General features: G+C 39.9%; 1 protein-coding gene across 3 annotated transcripts in view; it reads left to right on the top strand.

The window, feature by feature from the left end:
- LOC139473085 (nuclear receptor subfamily 5 group A member 2-like) overlaps positions 1–19,484 on the top strand; it is a 230,188-nt gene that overhangs the window by 68,988 nt on the left and 141,716 nt on the right. Inside the window, exon 1 of one of the 3 annotated variants that reach the window (XM_071255600.1) lies at positions 6,948–7,089. The exons of the other annotated variants lie outside the window; for them this stretch is intronic. Coding sequence (XP_071111701.1) covers positions 7,023–7,089 — 67 coding nt within the window. The 5' untranslated portion in view covers positions 6,948–7,022. Of the gene's footprint in view, positions 1–6,947; positions 7,090–19,484 lie in introns of those variants that run through there. 3 annotated transcript variants of the gene reach the window in all.

The raw sequence follows: 19,484 nt of genomic DNA on the forward strand, positions 1-19,484 counted from the left end.
CAGTATTTGCCTCCATGCTTGATATGTTTGCATGAAGGATGCAGTATTTGCCTCCATGCTTGATATGTTTGCATGAAGGATGCAGTATTTGCCTCCATGCTTGATATGTTTGCATGAAGGATGCAGTATTTGCCTCCATGCTTGATATGTTTACATACAGGATGCAGTATTTGCCTCCATGCTTGATATGTTTACATACAGGATGCAATATTTGCCTCCATGCTTGATATGTTTACATACAGGATACAGTATTTGCCTCCATGCTCAGTATGTTTGCATGTATGATGCAATATTTGCCTCCATGCTTGATATGTTTACATACAGGATGCAGTATTTGCCTCCATGCTTGATATGTTTACGTACAGGATGCAATATTTGCCTCCATGCTTGATATGTTTACATACAGGATGCAGTATTTGCCTCCATGCTTGATATGTTTGCATACAGGATGCAGTATTTGCCTCCATGCTTGATATGTTGACATACAGGATGCAATATTTGCCTCCATGCTTGATATGTTTGCATACAGAATGCAGTATTTGCACCCGGTAAAAGCCTACACAAAATGTTCATAACTATGAATGGAAACACTTCTATCATGTCAAGCAACCCATGCTCGCCTTAAAAGGCGACTATGCTTGTAGTAAGATGCAACTGACAGAATCAAATGTTCAGGGTCATTGACTTGGTTGATACATGTCATCGTATCTCAATTGCGTGGATCGATGATCATGATGTCAATCACTGGATTATCTTGTCCACACTTGATTATTTACAGACAGCCGTCATATAGCTGGAATATTGCTGAGTGCGGCGATAAACAACAAAGAAACAAATAAACAAATGTATGATATCCAAGTGTTGTTTGTTTTCAAGACAAAATAACTGGTTTAACCCCTGAACATCTATATCCCTGAACAGGAGTTTCCGTACTTCTGATAGTTTGTGTTGATGGTCTGCCTCTGAAGCGGGGCCTGCACAAAGAGGACTGTGTCTTTGGCTGTGTGACATAGCTCATGTCATGGGGATGTCATTAGGAATTTCAATACTAAATTAATAAGTCGCTAACACAGAAACAATTAAATGTAGTAAGTTTACCACAGTTAAAATTCAATTTTTCACTTTTAATGGATCAGCTTCATATTTGACAACAATTCCAGATCTACATTGGTAATTTTTACCCTTACACCTACAGAACAATTGATCTTATTATTAATGGATATATCATAATACTTCTGTGTCGAGACATCAGTACTACTGTAGATAATTATGAATTCAATGCCAAGTGTCCAAGGGAGATAATCATGATATGGATTGTGAAATCATGACTTGCATTATGATTATCTCCCTTGTACCCTTGGTATACCCATGTGACATTATTGTTCCATGAATTATGACGTCTTGCATGGCAATGCATTACCTAAGAAGCTTGTTGGAGCTGAAGTCACTTGCCTATTAAAGGAATAATTTAGATTTTTAGGTACATACTGCCAGATATACCTGTAAAGGATATGAGCATAAGTGATGTGACGTGAAAGGGGCTTTAACGTCGCATTCAAGATTATTTCACTTATATAGTGATGTGCATGCACATGTGTGTGTGTGGCTGCTTGTACTGTTCCGGACTGATGCCGATTTTATAGTGCTAGCCTAATGACATATGCAGTTTAACATGAATAACCCACCCAGACACAGTATACTGACTCCAAGCCGACAATGGTAAGTGTTTTAGCCCCTTAATGTCAAGGGCCAGGCAGGGTAACAGCAAGTACCATCTTTTAATGTCTTTTGGTATGATGCGGCCAGGGATCGAAGTCCGGGCCTTCATGAGAATAAGTAATGAAATACGAGGAATTAAGGGAAAGATAAACATTTCGACTTGGTCATTCTGTTTCTTAACAATAATCAAATTTACTCTAACCGTCTCTAGATCCCATCCCTCAGAACCTCCGAAACTTCTTGCAGCTGTAACCAACATCAAATGTATCCGTATGCAACAGTAAACAGGCGACCTTTCACAACACATTACGAGCTGATTACCTTTCAGATGTAGTATATTCGTATCACTTACCTTGCTTACACTTGTACAATAACATGCAAAACGTAAGAAATGTCTTGTTGCATTTAATTAATTAATTTTGACAAATGCAAGTCAACACTGGTGAGTGTAACGTTGTCGGTTGAAGTGGGCCACACATGTTGAAATTACAGCGGCGCAGTAAACAAATTTTAAAGTTTTCAAACATTAACAGGCTAATGCCAGACAGAATCCAGCAGACTTTTCACTGAACTTTGTGGTGAAGGCTTGGCTTACATTTACTCATACAATATTGTGAAAATATCAAAGAAAAACAGAGGAATATTTAATATTATCATATAATGGATAGGTTTCTCGGCAGGATAAAGCCAACGGATAAAAACAATATCCGTTGGGGTCAAATGCGGATAGAGATGCAAATATCAAACGACTACTTTCACTGTTAAAAACAAACATGGCGTCGCCCTCGTCATTCGGCGATCGAGTCAGAATTAACCATCGGGAATCTGGATAAACTACAGGAATAATTGCTATTATTATCAAAAGAACAGTCTAATATACTGAAAATCAGTGTCTAACTGTGACGTAGCTAAGGCATTTTATAAGTTTTGGCAACTTTGGAGATATAAATTTTGACACAATTTTGCGAGTGCACGAGGCCTAGCCAAGTGGGATCAGTAGCCATATCTGGGCTTGTAGACCTCTGCGGCTTGAAACCTTCTCCACAAATAAAAATAGTTGGATTTGGCCGAAATATGTTTGAATCGTTACCTTTGTTTCGTTTTGTCGCTGTGTGTACATCTGACTACACTTCTTAACGTTATGACAGGACAGACCGATTGTCAACAACGTATGACCGTGGCTGTTATGTCTTATAGACTAGGGTTAGAGTAGCTTCCCTTTGACAAAGGGCAGTTACTCTACTGGACAGAATGATGGATTGCCGCGAAAGACAATTAAAAACAATTGTTGTTTTGCGTATATGTTGCTTCGCCACTGTATAAGAAACAGATTTCAGTTGGAACTATATTGGCTACTGTCACTGTCACATCACTTACCCTGTGACGTAATAAATATTAATGCGCGCATTCCAGGAAAACTCGCAATATTTCGGTAATGTTTGTGAGAGAGGAAAAAGCGATTTTAAAGCACAGAATTAAAGAATGACATTATATGATAAAGAGGTTATCACGCTTGTGTGTTTGGGGATGGTAAATATCCTGTATTAGGAATAAACGCTATGTATTTAGCTCGCTAAATACAATGTTTATTCCTAATGAAGGATATTTATCATCCCCAAACACACTCGCGTGATAATTAACCTCTATATATTTGTTTCAAAGTTTATGGGTGTTGAAGAGAAACCTGGTGGACATAATATGATGTTCAAATGAATGAATAGGAATATCTGGTGGATGGTAGAACTCAATATTGATTAATAGTTCAGTATATTTTAGACCAGTCATGTTTTGGCAGTTTAAAGTGAGAAATGTTGAAATCATGATTGTTTCATTTCTGTGCCATGATATATAATTCTAGACATCATGACACTAGGATTGTTGATAAACAGGTGTAGACGACCATGAATTGAATGCAACTAGTTCATATCTTGTTTTGGACAAGTGGTTCATGTGAAACAACTAGAAATGGGAGCGAAAAGGTTGTTCTTACCAAATAAGCGGTCATGTCATTCCCTGAATAATATCAAATACCAGTCACTCGACTGAAAGTAATGAGTTATGGTGTTTTTGACGTGACTAGTTTTGCTTGGGAATCACTTCCAGAACAGGAACTGCTACTGTGATAGACCGACAACTGTACCATTCCTGTTCAGTGTCTACATGAGCTCCTAGACACCAATGTTCAGTGTCTACATGAGCTCCTAGACACCAATGTTCAATGTCTACATGAGCTCCTAGACACCAATGTTCAGTGTCTACATGAGCTCCTAGACACCAATGTTCATTGTCTACATGAGCTCCTAGACACCAATGTTCAGCGTCTACATGAGCTCCTAGACACCAATGTTCAGTGTCTGCATGAGCTCCTTGACACCAATGTTCAGTGTCTAAATGAGCTCCTAGACACCAATGTTCAGTGTCTACGTGAGCTCCTAGACACCAATCAAATAACTTCTGGACATTCACATTCAGATTGTGCTCTAAAATCCAAAGAAGATTATTTGGAAAATTATCTTTCTGAAGATCTGACAATTGATTCTTTAGATTCTGTTATGAACATGAGGTAAGGGTCTTGCGAAGCCTACATCTATCCAACATTAGTGTAAGCTATGCAATAAAGGGAAGTCAACTAGGGCCAATTTATGCACATATTCTTTTACTCCAATAACATGAGGAAGTGGACACAATCTCAGCCAAGATAAATGCAGTGAAATAGTCAAATATTGATTTTGTGATTGGTGAAGGTATGTGTTTTGATGAGAGTAGGCGATGTCTTCACGTGGCAGTGTAGGTGGCCGCCGCAGCTGAAAGCGACTTCCTTGGGTTCCCCCTCCCACTGTGTCCCCCTCCCCTGCTCCCAGCTCACTGTCTACAATACATGTACTTCCCACGTGTTCAGTTCACTACACATCTCTCCCACTGTGTCCCCTCCCCTGCTCCCAGCTCACTGTCTACAATACATGTACTTCCCACGCGTTCAGTTCACTACACATCTCTCCCACTGTGTCCCCCTTCCCTGCTCCCAGCTCACTGTCTACAATACATGTACTTCCCACGCGTTCAGTTCACTACACATCTCTCCCACTGTGTCCCCTCCCCTGCTCCCAGCTGACTGTCTACAATACATGTACTTCCCACGCGTTCAGTTCACTACACATCTCTCCCACTGTGTCCCCCTTCCCTGCTCCCAGCTGACTGTCTACAATACATGTACTTCCCACGCGTTCAGTTCACTACACATCTCTCCCACTGTGTCCCCTCCCCTGCTCCCAGCTGACTGTCTACAATACATGTACTTCCCACGCGTTCAGTTCACTACACATCTCTCCCACTTTCAGTTATGCTCTGTTTTTAGAATAAATCTTAGAATTAAATCTTTTCTTGTCGATCATGTAGGATATTTGCATTGTTATTATGTTGTTTGTTTGCAAGTCTTGATAACAGATAAAATTTAGGCCAACTTAAAAATGTCATTCCATAGGGTTGAAGTTTTGGGGGTGTAGTGGCCATGGAATTACAGAACCCCATGCTGGGATTTAAACTACCGACTTTCTGATGGAACACCTGCTTTCATAGGACCTAGGAAGTTAATCCTGTGAGCAGGCAGTGAGACGGTCCCTGTCAGTCGTGAGGACACAGCCGGAGGTAGCTCCCCTTTACCTGCCCAATGTAAGCTACTGACATAGAGTTTCATCCATCGTCTGTTTTGTCCATCTGTCAGTGACTTTTCTTATCTCCAGAATCTCAAAATACTTTTCATCATTAAAGGCCATGTGTGTGATAGGATATGCCAGTGGTTGCTGCACAGACTGAGAACAGATTGTCACATCTTGATACCGTCTACTTGTGGACATTATTGGAACATCGTTGATGTAATTTTACAATGTGCATGATGTTGTGTCCACATCACTAATTTTCCTTTTATTTGCATTTGTCGTTTTCCATGATCATCATGATTATGATATTTGGGGTATGAAATCAAGAAATCATTGACACCTGTGATATAATGTGCATGTGCAGTAGACATCGTGTCTTACAACTACAAAACAGTAGAGATTGCATCCTACTACTTCAAAACAGGAGACATGGCACCCTACTACTTCAAAACAGGAGACATTGTGTCTTACTACTACAAAACAGTAGACATTGTGTCTAACAACTACAAAACAGTAGACATTGTGTCTTACTCCTACAAAACAGTAGACATCGTGTCTAACAACTACAAAACAATAGACATTGTGTCTTACTACTACAAAACAGTAGACATTGTGTCTTACTACTACAAAACAGTAGACATGGCATCCTAATACTACAAAACAGTAGACATGGTGTCTTACTACTACAAAACAGTAGACGTTGTGTCTTACTACTACAAAACAGTAGACATTGTGTCTTACTACTACAAAACAGTAGACATGGCATCCTAATACTACAAAACAGTAGACATGGTGTCTTACTACTACAAAACAGTAGACATGGCATCCTAATACTACAAAACAGTAGACATCGTGTCTTACTACTACAAAACAGTAGACATGGTGTCTAACAACTACAAAACAGTAGACATGGCATCCTAATACTACAAAACAGTAGACATCGTGTCTTACTACTACAAAACAGTAGACATGGTGTCTAACAACTACAAAACAGTAGACATGGCACCCTACTACTTCAAAACAATAGACATGGTGTCTTACTACTACAAAACAGTAGACATTGTGTCATACTACTGCAAAACAGTGGACATGGCACCCTACTACTTCAAAACAATAGACATCGTGTCTTACTCCTACAAAACAGTAGACATTGTGTCTTTCTACTACAAAACAGTAGACATGGTGTCTAACAACTACAAAACAGTAGACATGGCACCCTACTACTTCAAAACAATAGACATGGTGTCTTACTACTACAAAACAGTAGACATTGTGTCATACTACTGCAAAACAGTGGACATCATATCCTACTACTACAAAACAGTAGACATGGCACCCTACTACTTCAAAACAGTAGACATTGTGTCATACTACTGCATAACAGACGACATGACATTATTTTGAGGCCAAACAGTAGACATGATCCTGGTAACAAGAAACGTGAAAATGCATATTGCCCAGTGATAAGGATCACTGTACGGCAGCAGAAGTAGCAGGCCAGTTGTTTACATGCAGCTTGACTGAAACAGACTATAGAACACTGAGCTCTTTGGTGTTAGAGGTCAAATTAAGTTCATCCAAGATGGCTACCGATCAATACCTTGTTTAGCATGTTGAGTTTGGTGTTACCTCATCCTAGTCTTTGTCATGAGTACAACTGTGGACAATTTAAAGTTAGGTCAGACGGAATGGTTCTACTCTGGCGAATGTGCGGGTATGTAGAGTGGATTGTCTGTGTGTACTGTGAAATAGCGCTGACCTATTTCTGTGGAGTGAGGTAACCCAGCACTGACATATTTCGCTGCTGTCATCTGTGCATGCAGGGAGAGGTAGCCAACTGTAGGCTACAACTACACCACCTAAATCCACCAGCACAACATCTTCATTAATGGCAAAGTGTCAGGTGTTTCTCAGATCATTTCTGGATGTGATTATAGTGTTCAGTGGCCGAGAGATGCCTGCACACAACGTTATGCATGTAAAACATGCAGTTTTCACTGCAGACTTATAAGAAAATACGGTACATAGCTGCAAGTATTAACATTTCATGTACACATGTATTACGCATGATACTGGGTGCCATTGTATTGTATGTTTCTGTGGGAAATCTTTAGTTATGAACATGGTCAAGTCTTCCTCATAATTTAGTATTTGTTAATCCTGACTGTCAGTATGTGTGTGGGAAGGGACTGGGGGTGGCAGACAGTCTGCTGTAGCTCTCGGCTTGAGAAATATATCCAAGTTGGGAGAGTGATGATTAATTATAATTATTGAGAAGTCAGCTGTTGGGGTGGACATTTTCAAAATGTTCCCTCTACCAAATTCCAGTTGTATAGACAAATCAGCTTGCAGGCCTCATCATCATCATAACACAGCTAGGCCAGTATACCATGTACTCAGACAGTGAAATAACAGGACCCAGGACAGACAGATGGATGGTTTCTCAGTAAATAGGGTGTACAGTGGAACACTTAACCAGACCCAAGGTACTACATAAAATTCTTCATTTATCCAGAAATCCAGTGTTAGGATCCGGACAGTGAATTTCAATTACAAACAGTGCCAAATGCACACTGTTGTGCCTCACTTACCAGACAGCCACCACTCTTCAAGATGTTTGTTTTGAAATTCTTCACATATCTATTGACCAAGTTTGTTATCACCTGTTTATTTACCTGAGGGGGCACGGTTGGCCAAGTCGTCTAAGGTGCCGCGATTCGCTTTGCAGAGTTGCGTCCCTTGGGCACGCCAGAAACCTATGATTGTGGGTTTGAATACTAATTCACCCCGATTATGTTTCTAGGTTTGTCAGCACCAAACCCGTGCTCAAGGGGTTTCACCTAAGTGAAGACCTGCATTACTTTGGGCTTTCCTCCAGCAGTAAGCTGACACGCCGCGTTATAACTGAAAAACTGTTAAAAGCGGCGTTAAACCCAACTCACTCACTCACTCTCCGTAGCCATAGGCCAATACACCCTGTTGTTTGTTTGTTTGTTTGTTTGTTGTTTAGCACCACACTCAACAATATTCAAGCTACCTGACGGCAGTCTGTAAAAAATTGATTCTGGACCAGACAATCCAGTGACTGACATTATGAGCATAATCTACACAATTGGGATACGATGACATGCATCAAAGAAGTCGGCATGCATGTCCCCCCAATCCTGTTAGTCGCCTCTACGGCAAGCATGGGTTGCTGAAGACCTATTCTAACTCTGATCTTCACAGAACCATAAACCATGTACATAGACAGGGAAATAACAGGACCCAGGAAAGACATAGATAGTGTTGTTCAGTTTGTAGGCCCATTTTGTAAAAAGGGACCATAGGCCAATAGTGTATATATAGATCTTAGGCCAATAGAGTATATAGAGACCACAAGCCCATAGAGTATATAGAGACCATAGGCCCATAGAGTATATAGAGACCAGAAGCCCATACAGTATATAGAGACCCTAGGCCAATATAGTATATAGAGACCATAGGCCCATAGAGTATATAGAGACCAGAAGCCCATACAGTATATAGAGACCCTAGGCCAATATAGTATATAGAGACCATAGGCCCATATAGTATATATAGATCTTAGGCCCATAGAGTATATAGAGACCATAAGCCCATAGAGTATGTAGAGACCATAGGCCCATAGAGTATATAGAGACCATAGGCCCATAGAGTATATAGAGACCAGAAGCCCATACAGTATATAGAGACCATAGGCCAATAGAGTATATAGAGACCAGAAGCCCATACAGTATATAGAGACCCTAGGCCAATATAGTATATAGAGACCATAGGCCAATATAGTATATATATAGATCTTAGGCCCACAGAGTAGAGACCAGAAGCCTATACAGTATATAGAGACCCTAGGCCATTAGAGTATATAGAGACCATAGGCCAATATAGTATATAGAGACCAGAAGCCCATAGAGTATATAGAGACCAGAAGCCCATAGAGTATAGAGACCAGAAGCCCATATTGTATATAGGGACCATAGGCCCATAGAGTATATAGAGACCAGAAGCCAATATAGTATATAGAAACCAGAAGCCCATAGAGTATATAAAGACCAGAAGCCCATAGAGTATAGAGACCAGAAGCCCATATTGTATATAGGGACCAGAAGCCCATAGAGTATATAGAGACCAGAGACTCATATTAAACCGTATTCGATGTAATAAGCGCCCAGGGCGCTCTCAAAATTAGAAATAGGGGGCTCTTATTAGAATATTATTTTGGTGAAAAAACCCACAGAATTGAAAGATCATAAATTTTGTGGTTTATGCTGACAGCCTGAAATGTTTACATACAACAGATATATTTTTCCAGAATTTAATTGCCCATAATTAAAGGTGCATATAACACATGAGGTCATATCATACACGAATAAATAAGACTTGTGTACATTGATCAATCGAAAGGGGTGCTAATTGGGATTGTGCACGAGACAATATATTAGCAAATATCGCTGTGGGTGCTTATCAGAGCGGGGTGCTTATTACGTTGAATATGGTATATCCAGACCAGAAGCCAGTACACCATGTACACAGACAGGGAAATAACAGGTTCCAGGATAGACAGGTAGTTCATTCAGTAGATAGAGCTGATAGGCCCAAAATACATGCATCAAACATGTGCAGCACCTGCACATGTTAACAGTGCATAGTCAGTTTGTTTGTTTGTTTGTTTGATATTTAACTCCGCACACAGCAGTATTGCATCTATGTAATGGCAGTGTTTGACACTGACCAACATTTGTCAGTCTTCCAAAAGACCATCACATTGAAAATATACTGGTCCTGTTGATGATTCTCTACCAGACACAATGGTGCTGACCAAAAGGGGTTTTAAATCACATTACTTCATCATTCTAATTCTTTAAGCTCCATATTTACAAAATGACAGTTATAAGAGACAAGTTAATGCTGGTTAACTTCAGAGGTTTATTTGTTTGCAACAGGTCAACTTTTCACCTTTCCTCTTTTAGTGTGAAACACTATTGGTCATAAAAAAACAAAAGAACATGCATAATCCTACATGAGTTTGGAAATTACTCAATTCTGATTGGTCAATCAAGGGCTATTAAATCACAATAAACTCCCTCTGATTGAAACAGTTGGTTTGACGGACACATCACTGCGGAAGCTAATATTTATAGAATTGTACTTTTTTCAGTCATAGTCAGTAGGCGTATTTAGATAATTATACCTACAATTATAGGTTACAAAATACAAAGTTGAGGTTACTACAATATTCAAAGAAGGTGTGGCAATACATTTCGTGCAGAAAACATGATAGAAAACAACAAAGAGAATTATTTTAAGTTTTGGAGACCAACAGAGAGCTTGGAATTTGGCGCTTTTCTATATACGATTGTGACGTCATATCTTTTGCATCACAGTGAACGATAGGACGTCATAATGGTGACGTGCAGTGTAGAAAGAAAGCTTTGCAAAGCTTGTTTAGCTTTCATTAGGTTTGCCCACCTCATGTTAGCTTTCCAAGTTGCCATGCTTATATGCTGTTAATGCCTGTCACATGTTCGAGTGAAGTATTACGGTGTAAACAAACTGCCTTAGTGTATACAGCGCCATATTTTGTTTAAAGGCTGTTGTCCGTGAATCCGTAATTCAGATCGACAACCCACTCAAAACCCTGGCATCAAGCCATGCCGCTTCACTCAATATATTTGCTAACACGAAAGAGTTTGCGTTTCATTTAGTCATGGTAGAATTTGAAACCTCATGCTGCGCATTCGGTTCTAAATTCAATTTAGTGTGGTTTAATCTACAGATAACAAAGCTCTAAGTTGAAAACACAGTATGTTTATCTCCTAATTAGTATGAGAAACCAATAAAGAAGTAACCACTGCACCAAGCAGTGTTGTTGAGGTTGCTGGTGTTGCTCAGAGCTTAGAATAAATATATGGCTGATTTCAAATCAATACAAACTTTAAATCATTTTGTCCCGAAAATAACACTAGACCACTGGACCACCATTTGTTTGATTTTACTGGTCCTTAAGAAAGTTTACAAGACTTGGACCAGTGGACCAGTTGACACTTGACTAGCCAATCCAGTGATTGACATCATGAGCATTGATTCATGCAATTGTAATACCATGACTTGCTGTCAATGCCTGACCACCAGATCCATTTAGTTGCCTTTTTCGACAAGCACAGGTTGAACTATTAGTTAATTGATGGACAATATACACAATAAACATTTCAGAGGTGATAACATAAGTAAAGCATTTCACAGAATTTACTTTGTGACATATCCACTGGTCCAGGTAGGACCTTCTTAGGAGTATATCACTGGCATGTAGCTAGGATATGTAATTCCTCCACCTACCTACCATCATCAACAGCTGGCCTAGGTGCACTACACTGGAACATTGTATAAACTACTCTTCGATATACTGCCATTTGCAAAGAGATATTTTACCACATTTAAATGATTTGACATGTTTGCAGTAAAAAGAGTCAGATAAACATTTGCTGAAGGCTATCAGATAATCTTATATATCTTGATGAATGCAAAACACACTTAAACCTGTAGAAATATACAGTCAAGTCCCACTCGTTGCATATGAATATGTCGGATTAATGAGTTATCACCTGTTCGTTCACCTGAATTTGCCGAAAGGATATGACGTTATTTTTAAAGCTCATGACACTCAATGAGTCTCTTTTTATTATTAATCATAAACAACTACTATTCTAATCTTTTTTCAAACTTTGAAAGTGCAGTGTAGATTGTGTTAGGTAGACAGGGCATGTACTGTTGTGTTGGTCATCTACCCAATATACAGCTCCACCTTGGTTGATAACGCCATCTTGACATTACAGGCGACTATGCTTGTTGTAAGAGACGACTAACGGGATTGGGTGGACAGGCTCACTGACTTGGTTGATGCATGTCATCGGTCCCAGTTGCATGGATCGATGCTCATGTTGTCAATCACTGGATTGTCAGGTCCAGACTTGATTATTTACAGACCGCCGTCATATAGCTGGAATATTGATGAGTGCGGCATTAAACAACAAACAAACAAAATAACGCCATCAATTATTTGGACCCCAAAGGTAGTGTTGTAGCGAGGGATCACTGTTTGTTGGAAAAAGGAAATTCAGTAGTATCAACGTTCGTAATCGAAAATGGGACAACTACACGATAGAGAAAGTTCCAAACATGCTACCTCGAAAAGCGTAACACAGGGTGTTCCGACCTACAGTTACGGGCTGTATGACTGATTCAAAATACTTTTGAAAGCATAGTCTGAAATGGAAAAACTGGTTAAAACTGGTTCGGCAAAGCTGCAATGTTGACTTCCAGTTAGTCATTTCATTGGCAGGTCAAAGTTCGCGAAAGGTCATTCTGATGTAAACTGTATTTGGACGTAATCTAGACATGTGTGATTTATCCTGTTTTGTTTATTTAAATGATAAATTGTTTATTGTTGAGCAAGTTTCTCTGCAGCCATTATAACATGCAGCCAGTATCCGACTCGTTTCAGGTCTAAACGCGAGACTGTGTACTCAGAGGCAGATGACCACTGAATACGCTGATCACTGTGTCAGATTAACGAGACTGATTAATGAGTGATATCAGCAATTGGTTGCAAATTTGGTGTGTCATAGTCAGAGTGTTAGGCTGTCGGATTAATGGGTCTAAATAGCACTGATTTAATCAGTTCCCCTCATTATTGTCAGATAAAGCCGAATGTGGTATTAACAGTGTCAGAGACACGAGACTTGACTGTATACAGGACAGGATCTTGGTTTAAAGAAAGACAGGTGTACCTACGTCATTAAATTTGATAATATATAGTTTTTGAACTCATAGAAAGTTTTAAAATCAGCTATACTTAATGCTCATGTGAACGTCTTTCATGGACTGTATAGTCGGCACCTAAAATATGCATATTCCCACCAGTTAGTGATTTGGCTGATTTGGTTCTAAAGGTTTGGTTTTCCACTTTCAGCTATCATGAATTACCTAGCTGCTTGAACAGTTGACTGTGTCGTCGGTTCCATATAGGTATCCTTAGACTAGTATGAGTATGATAAGTTGCTGCTGAACCGTGTTGCCGATAATGTTTTGAGCCGTTGTCGAAATTACTTCCATGCAATTAGGTTAATCATTCTGGATATGTAGGTTTTCTTTGTGTATCACATGTTCAACTATGAGTACTCATTTATTAAAATGTATTTTGCTTAAAATGCATTGGATCACTTGTACCTGATGATCAGTATGGAAGCACAGGTACGCAAGCAGAACAGATTGGATAATTATCGCCTGCCCAATCAAAGTTTTGTGGAGGATATAGAAATGGGCTCTTTCCATCACGTTTTGTTTCCAAAACATTTTGTGCAGCATAAACCATAAACCATTTCATATTTCAATATATTGTTGTTCAAGCCTGTTGAATTCCGTGTTCAAACAGGTCCGAGGCAGGCAACTAATGGATCGTGTGGTGACTGGTCAGGCTTGGTGACTGGGGTTGATTGTGTGACTTTGAAGAATTGTTTCATGTCTTTGCTATTTTGTTGTGGAATTATGGTGTAGATTTTAAACATATATAGAGGGTATCACGGGAGTGTGTTTGGGGATCGTAAATATCCTGTATTACGAATAAACAATGTATTTTGCAAGCTGTTTAATTTTGGGGAAAAGGTTCCAACCCGCAGAGGTCTACAAGCATGGATATGGAAACTGATCCTGTAAGGCAAGTGTCCTCGCTTAATTGTTCCGCAATTTATATCTCCAAAGTTGCCCAAACTTGGAAAATAGTTTAGCTATGTCACAGTTAAGCACTAATTTTCAGTATTTTAGACTATTCTTTTGCTAATTATAGTAATTATCACAGTAGTTTCTCCAAATTCCGATGGTTAATTCTGACTTGATCGACGAATGACAAGGGGAATGCCATGTTTGTAAACACTGAAAGTAGTCCATTCTTGACCTTTGATTTTTGCATCTCTATCCAAATATGAATCCAATGGATATCGTTTATATCCATTGGCTTTATCCTGCCAAGAGACCTACCCATTATATGATAATGTATGTTACATTGCTCTGTCTACTGAACTGTGCCATAATGCATGTCCTTGCAAAGAGTTGAAAGCATTTAAAGAATACAAGGTTATGATTTACCATTTAACATGTTTAAGTTGTATTTCTTGTTCTAATAGTCATAGTTTTCTATGCAGGGATTATTATGCGTGTATTATCTAGTAAACTAGGCCGGAAATAGCAATCAGCTGTACACAAATTCTTTCCTAGTCTACCAATGATTCGGATACCCAGTAAATTATATAATTTTAAAGAATTATGATGCAATGATTGGAAGAATTGTATCAGAAACTATTATTTTATGAGGAATAATATATTCCAATATATCTTATTTTAGTTGCAGCTTTTAATATTCATTTTTGAAATAATAATAATAACCATAAGCGTCGCACATTGGTATGGCTGATTGCTATTGCCCTATATATCTTACATATGGAACAATTTGACCAGTCACCGTCAAAACTCCTGTGTCTGCTATCATGAAAACATTATGGTGACATGTACTGTATATCGCAGTCTATAAAGTGACCCCATGTATAAGGCGACCCCCCACCCCCCCCACCCCCTGTAGAAGCCTTCAAAATCAAGGATAAATTGTATTTCCTGTTTTGCTAGGCATTGTTTTATATGCAGAGATTAAGATTACCGTGTGTATTGTCTCTTAAACTGACTGGAAGCAACCATCAGCTGTGCACATGTTTCTCAGCATCAGCTGGGTATTCGAATTAAGAATTACCCAATGATTCATTCCAAAATCATGTTAGTTTAGTTACAGCTTTACTATATATATTTAAGATAAATTAATAATCATAAACATAGCACTTTGGTACAGCTGATCGCTATTGACAGATATTTCTTCGTATGGAACAATTTGACCATTCACTGTCGATGCTTAAGAGCTCGTGATAACGAGAACTTCATGTTGACATATAATAGTCAAACTACAACAGATATGACTTTCAGCCAGTCAGTGTATAGCATTTATAATATGTATATTTATCATCCAAAACTGGCTCCCACAGGAGATATCGCTTGGGTGAGATCAAGCGATATCTACATTGTAGATATCGCTGCAATGAAATTGCATCACTCTGCTTTGCAGACCATTGTGACGTCTTTGGTTACCATGATGCCACAATCCAATGACATCACTAATGGCTCTGCTACTGAAGCTGTTAGCAGTACTTTTTACATTTAAGACTCTGCTTATTAGTGTCTACAAACTGAAAAGTTGGAAGAATGATGTTGGATGATAAATAAAATCTCATCCTTGTGTCATTTGATATCAAAAGACACTCTGGTGAGATTCTCTATATATACTCACACACAAAAGAAACGCAAGTGGTTTTAAGCAAATAGGTAACAAACACGGAACCATAAATTGATACAAGTTTTAGCATGTAGTGAAGCCTGTAGTGACGCAACATAAGAAACAAATCGCCAAAACGCACCATTTCAATGAATATGTGGGGATCATGCACCCATTTCTCGCGAAATCGAAAATGCATGAACTGTCACAAACTGTAGTGGGTATAAACAACCTCAGATGTCCCCAACCAGCACGTCGTCCTGTTCTCCAACCACGGCATTGACAAGCACGACTTCAGTGGGCACAGGGTCATCACAATTGGTGTCATCTTGAGTAGAGGTGTGTCATCTTCTCTGATGAAAGTCGCTTTTGTGTCTCCCATGCAGACGTAAGAGTCAGAATTTGGTGGCGTCGAGGTGATCTTTTGGCTGACAGAAACGTTGTGGAAAGGGATGTATGGGGTTGACCTAGCGTCATGATATGGGCAGGGATTGGACTTAATGCGAGACTTGGACCTTAGGACTTGTGCTTTCTGAATGTTGGTCAAGGTCGGGGACACGGTGTCACTGCTCAGCAGTATATCGACCAAGTGATCAGACCCCACGTTGTTCCATTTTTTGCACAACATCAACAACACATTTTCCAGCAGGACAATGCTCATCCCCATGTTGCCAGAGCTACCATGGCCTTTCTGCAACAACACAACATCCGTGTTCTACCGTGGCCAGCCCTGATCTGAACCCCATCGAACACTTGTGGGATGAGGTTCAAAGGCGTCTGCACAATGTGCGCCCAGTTCCTACAACTGCCGATGAACTTCGCACAGCTGCTCTGGATGTGTGCAGGAGGATCCCTAGGGCCTTCACAAATCATCTGATCCACTCAATGTACATGAGATGTGTGGCAGTGATCAATGCTAATGCCCCGAAAATGTGTAAGCCCTTAACATTTGCAAAAACCAATTATGTCATCTGCCTTTTAATCTATTAAACTGTCTTCAGTCAAATTTTTGTCAATCTTGCCCTATTAGTATTTCTTGTCTTTACTGTTGAAAATAAATAACATGTATACTGCATATCCGACTTGCGTTTCTTTTGCATGTGAGTATATATACTCAACAACAAAAGTTCCTGTGACACTAATATTTTAGTGTATTTTTCAAACAAGTAAAGTTTGGTTTTCAATATTGTAGTACATGTATGGAATGAAGTCATACAAACGCAACTGATACAGAAATTCATGCATTCCATTCAAAAGTTGACTTTTATGCAAGACCCATGCATTTAACTACCCAAGAATGGGTATAAAAACATGTGCGTTAAGGGGATTCCATATGCATTGTTAAGCATCGTGCTGACAACAACCACTCAGAAAAACAACAAAATTACGCAATTATTCATCATTACGAAATGCCACGCCTGTCCAAGAATGAGCGTCTGCGAGCCATTGGTATGCTTGAAACAGACGTTGGCAACAGACGAATGCAGTCAGAGACCATCCTCAGAGTGGCAGGCCACACGTAATAAATAATCGACAAGACAACTGGATTCAAAACAACACACCTACGAAATCGATTCCAGCCAGCAACAGTGACTGCAAGAAGCATCCCGGGCCTTCGATGAATATCTTCACAAACCGTACGTCGTCGCCTCAGATGTGCCAGACATCCCATTTTAACAGGAAACCACGGTCAAGCACTTCTACAGTGGTGCAGACAGCGTCTACGCTGGTGAGCCATGCATTGGGGACAAGTTCTATTCACTGACGAGCCTCGTTTTCACCTCAGCCACAGCGATGGACGTATTCGAGTGTACCGACGTCGAGGTGAAGATTGGTTCGGGGGCTTGCCCCCCTGATCTCTCACCAATCGAGCATGGATCGGCTCCTTCTACGTCAGCCATATGTTCCACAGACACTCCAGGAACTTCGAAACATAGTCCAGCAGATATGGACAGATATCCCACAGGACTTTGTGTGTAGCCTGGTCCATTCCATGAGACGAAGATGTGTTGCTTGCATCGCAACCAGAGGTGGATACACACGCTATTGATTTGACATTTTGGCATGTTCACGTTTTTTATGAAATCATACATTTTCTGAAGTCAGTATGGCAAATTAAACCAGTTGAACACTTACAGGAGTCTTTTATCTGTTGCAAACCGAAATTGTTTCAGATTTGGTAAAAAAGATCTTTGCATTAAATCTTATTCAATGTCACAGGAACTTTTGTTGTTCAGTATTATATATCCATTCTCTATCCACTAAAGTTCATTTCAAGGCGTCAATTGCGGTAATCTGACCATGGTTGCTGTAAATGACGGTGAGTTGTGCGATCTTCCGACCACTTGACAATCGATTTCTCTGAAATTAATGTAAACAATATTGAATGAAATTTTGAATAAGATTAATAAAGTAGATTACAAACATAAGTCCAGATTTTCAAAGAACACTTTTTATAACAGTGTAATTACATGATTAAATTGTGTACTTCAGTACGGATTTGTAGACATGGCATTTCTGATGTTACGTGCTGATAGTAATGTCCTTGTGTTCGGGGGAAAAACATCAAAACTCTTCAATTGATTGTTAAAAATTGGCACACATCATTGTCATTGACCAAGGTTCCATGTGGCACACATGTTTTTTCAAGGTGAAGGTCATCTGTCACCTCAATATCTTGTATGGCCACCATCAGAGTCCAAAACTTTTTGTGTGTGTATGATTTATTCACTCTGCCTGCAGTGCTTGTGCCAACTGAGGTTCTGTGGTTGTTGCTGATGTACTTGCAGTCAGATTGGGTTTAAATCTGGAGACCTGGAGGGCCATGGCAGGACCTGGATGTTGTGATTCTTGAAATAGGATGTTGTCAGTCTTGCTGTGGGACAGTCTTGCAGTGTAAGGTTGGGCGTTGTCTTGTTGGAAAATGACGTTCACTTGTTCAGAATGGAAAGGATGTGTGGCCAAAGAATCTCATCCGTGTAACATTGTTCCATTAAATTCAGCAGAACTTGTACCCAGTCTGTTCTACTTGTGTAGGAGATGGCTGTCCACATCATCACACTACCACCACCAAATCTGTTCACTTCCTGTATGCAGTTTTGTAATCACCACATCTACCGTCAGCACTGTGAAGCATTAAATGTGACTCTCATAGTCTCCATCACCATTGCTCTCTCACCTTGTTACCATTGACATCAAGCCGACGCAGGTCCATTAAATGTCTTCTCTCTCATTAGGACCAAAACCACTATCTACTCTCTCACTAGGACCAACATCACTGTCTACTCTCTCACTTGGACCAACACCACTGTCTACTCTTTCACTTGGACCAACACCACTGTCTACTCTTTCACTTGGACCAACACCACTGTCTTCTCTCTCACTAGGACCAACACCACTGTCTACTATCACTTGGACCACCCCCACTATCTACTCTCTCACTAGGACCAACACCACTGTATTCTCTCTCACTGGGACCAACACCACTGTCTACTCTCTCACTAGGACCAACACCACTGTCTTTTCTCTCACTGGGACCAACACCACTGTCTACTATCACTAGGACCAACACCACTGTCTACTCTCTGACTAGGACCAACACCACTGTATTCTCTCTCACTTGGACCAACACCACTGTCTACTCTCTCACTAGGACCAACACCATTGTCTTCTCTCTCACTTGGACCAACACCACTGTCTACTATCACTTGGACCAACAC

This window comes from Haliotis cracherodii, unplaced genomic scaffold, assembly GCF_022045235.1.
Source record: "Haliotis cracherodii isolate W230 unplaced genomic scaffold, xgHalCrac1.p SCAF_26, whole genome shotgun sequence".
NCBI classification, from domain to species: domain Eukaryota; kingdom Metazoa; phylum Mollusca; class Gastropoda; order Lepetellida; family Haliotidae; genus Haliotis; species Haliotis cracherodii.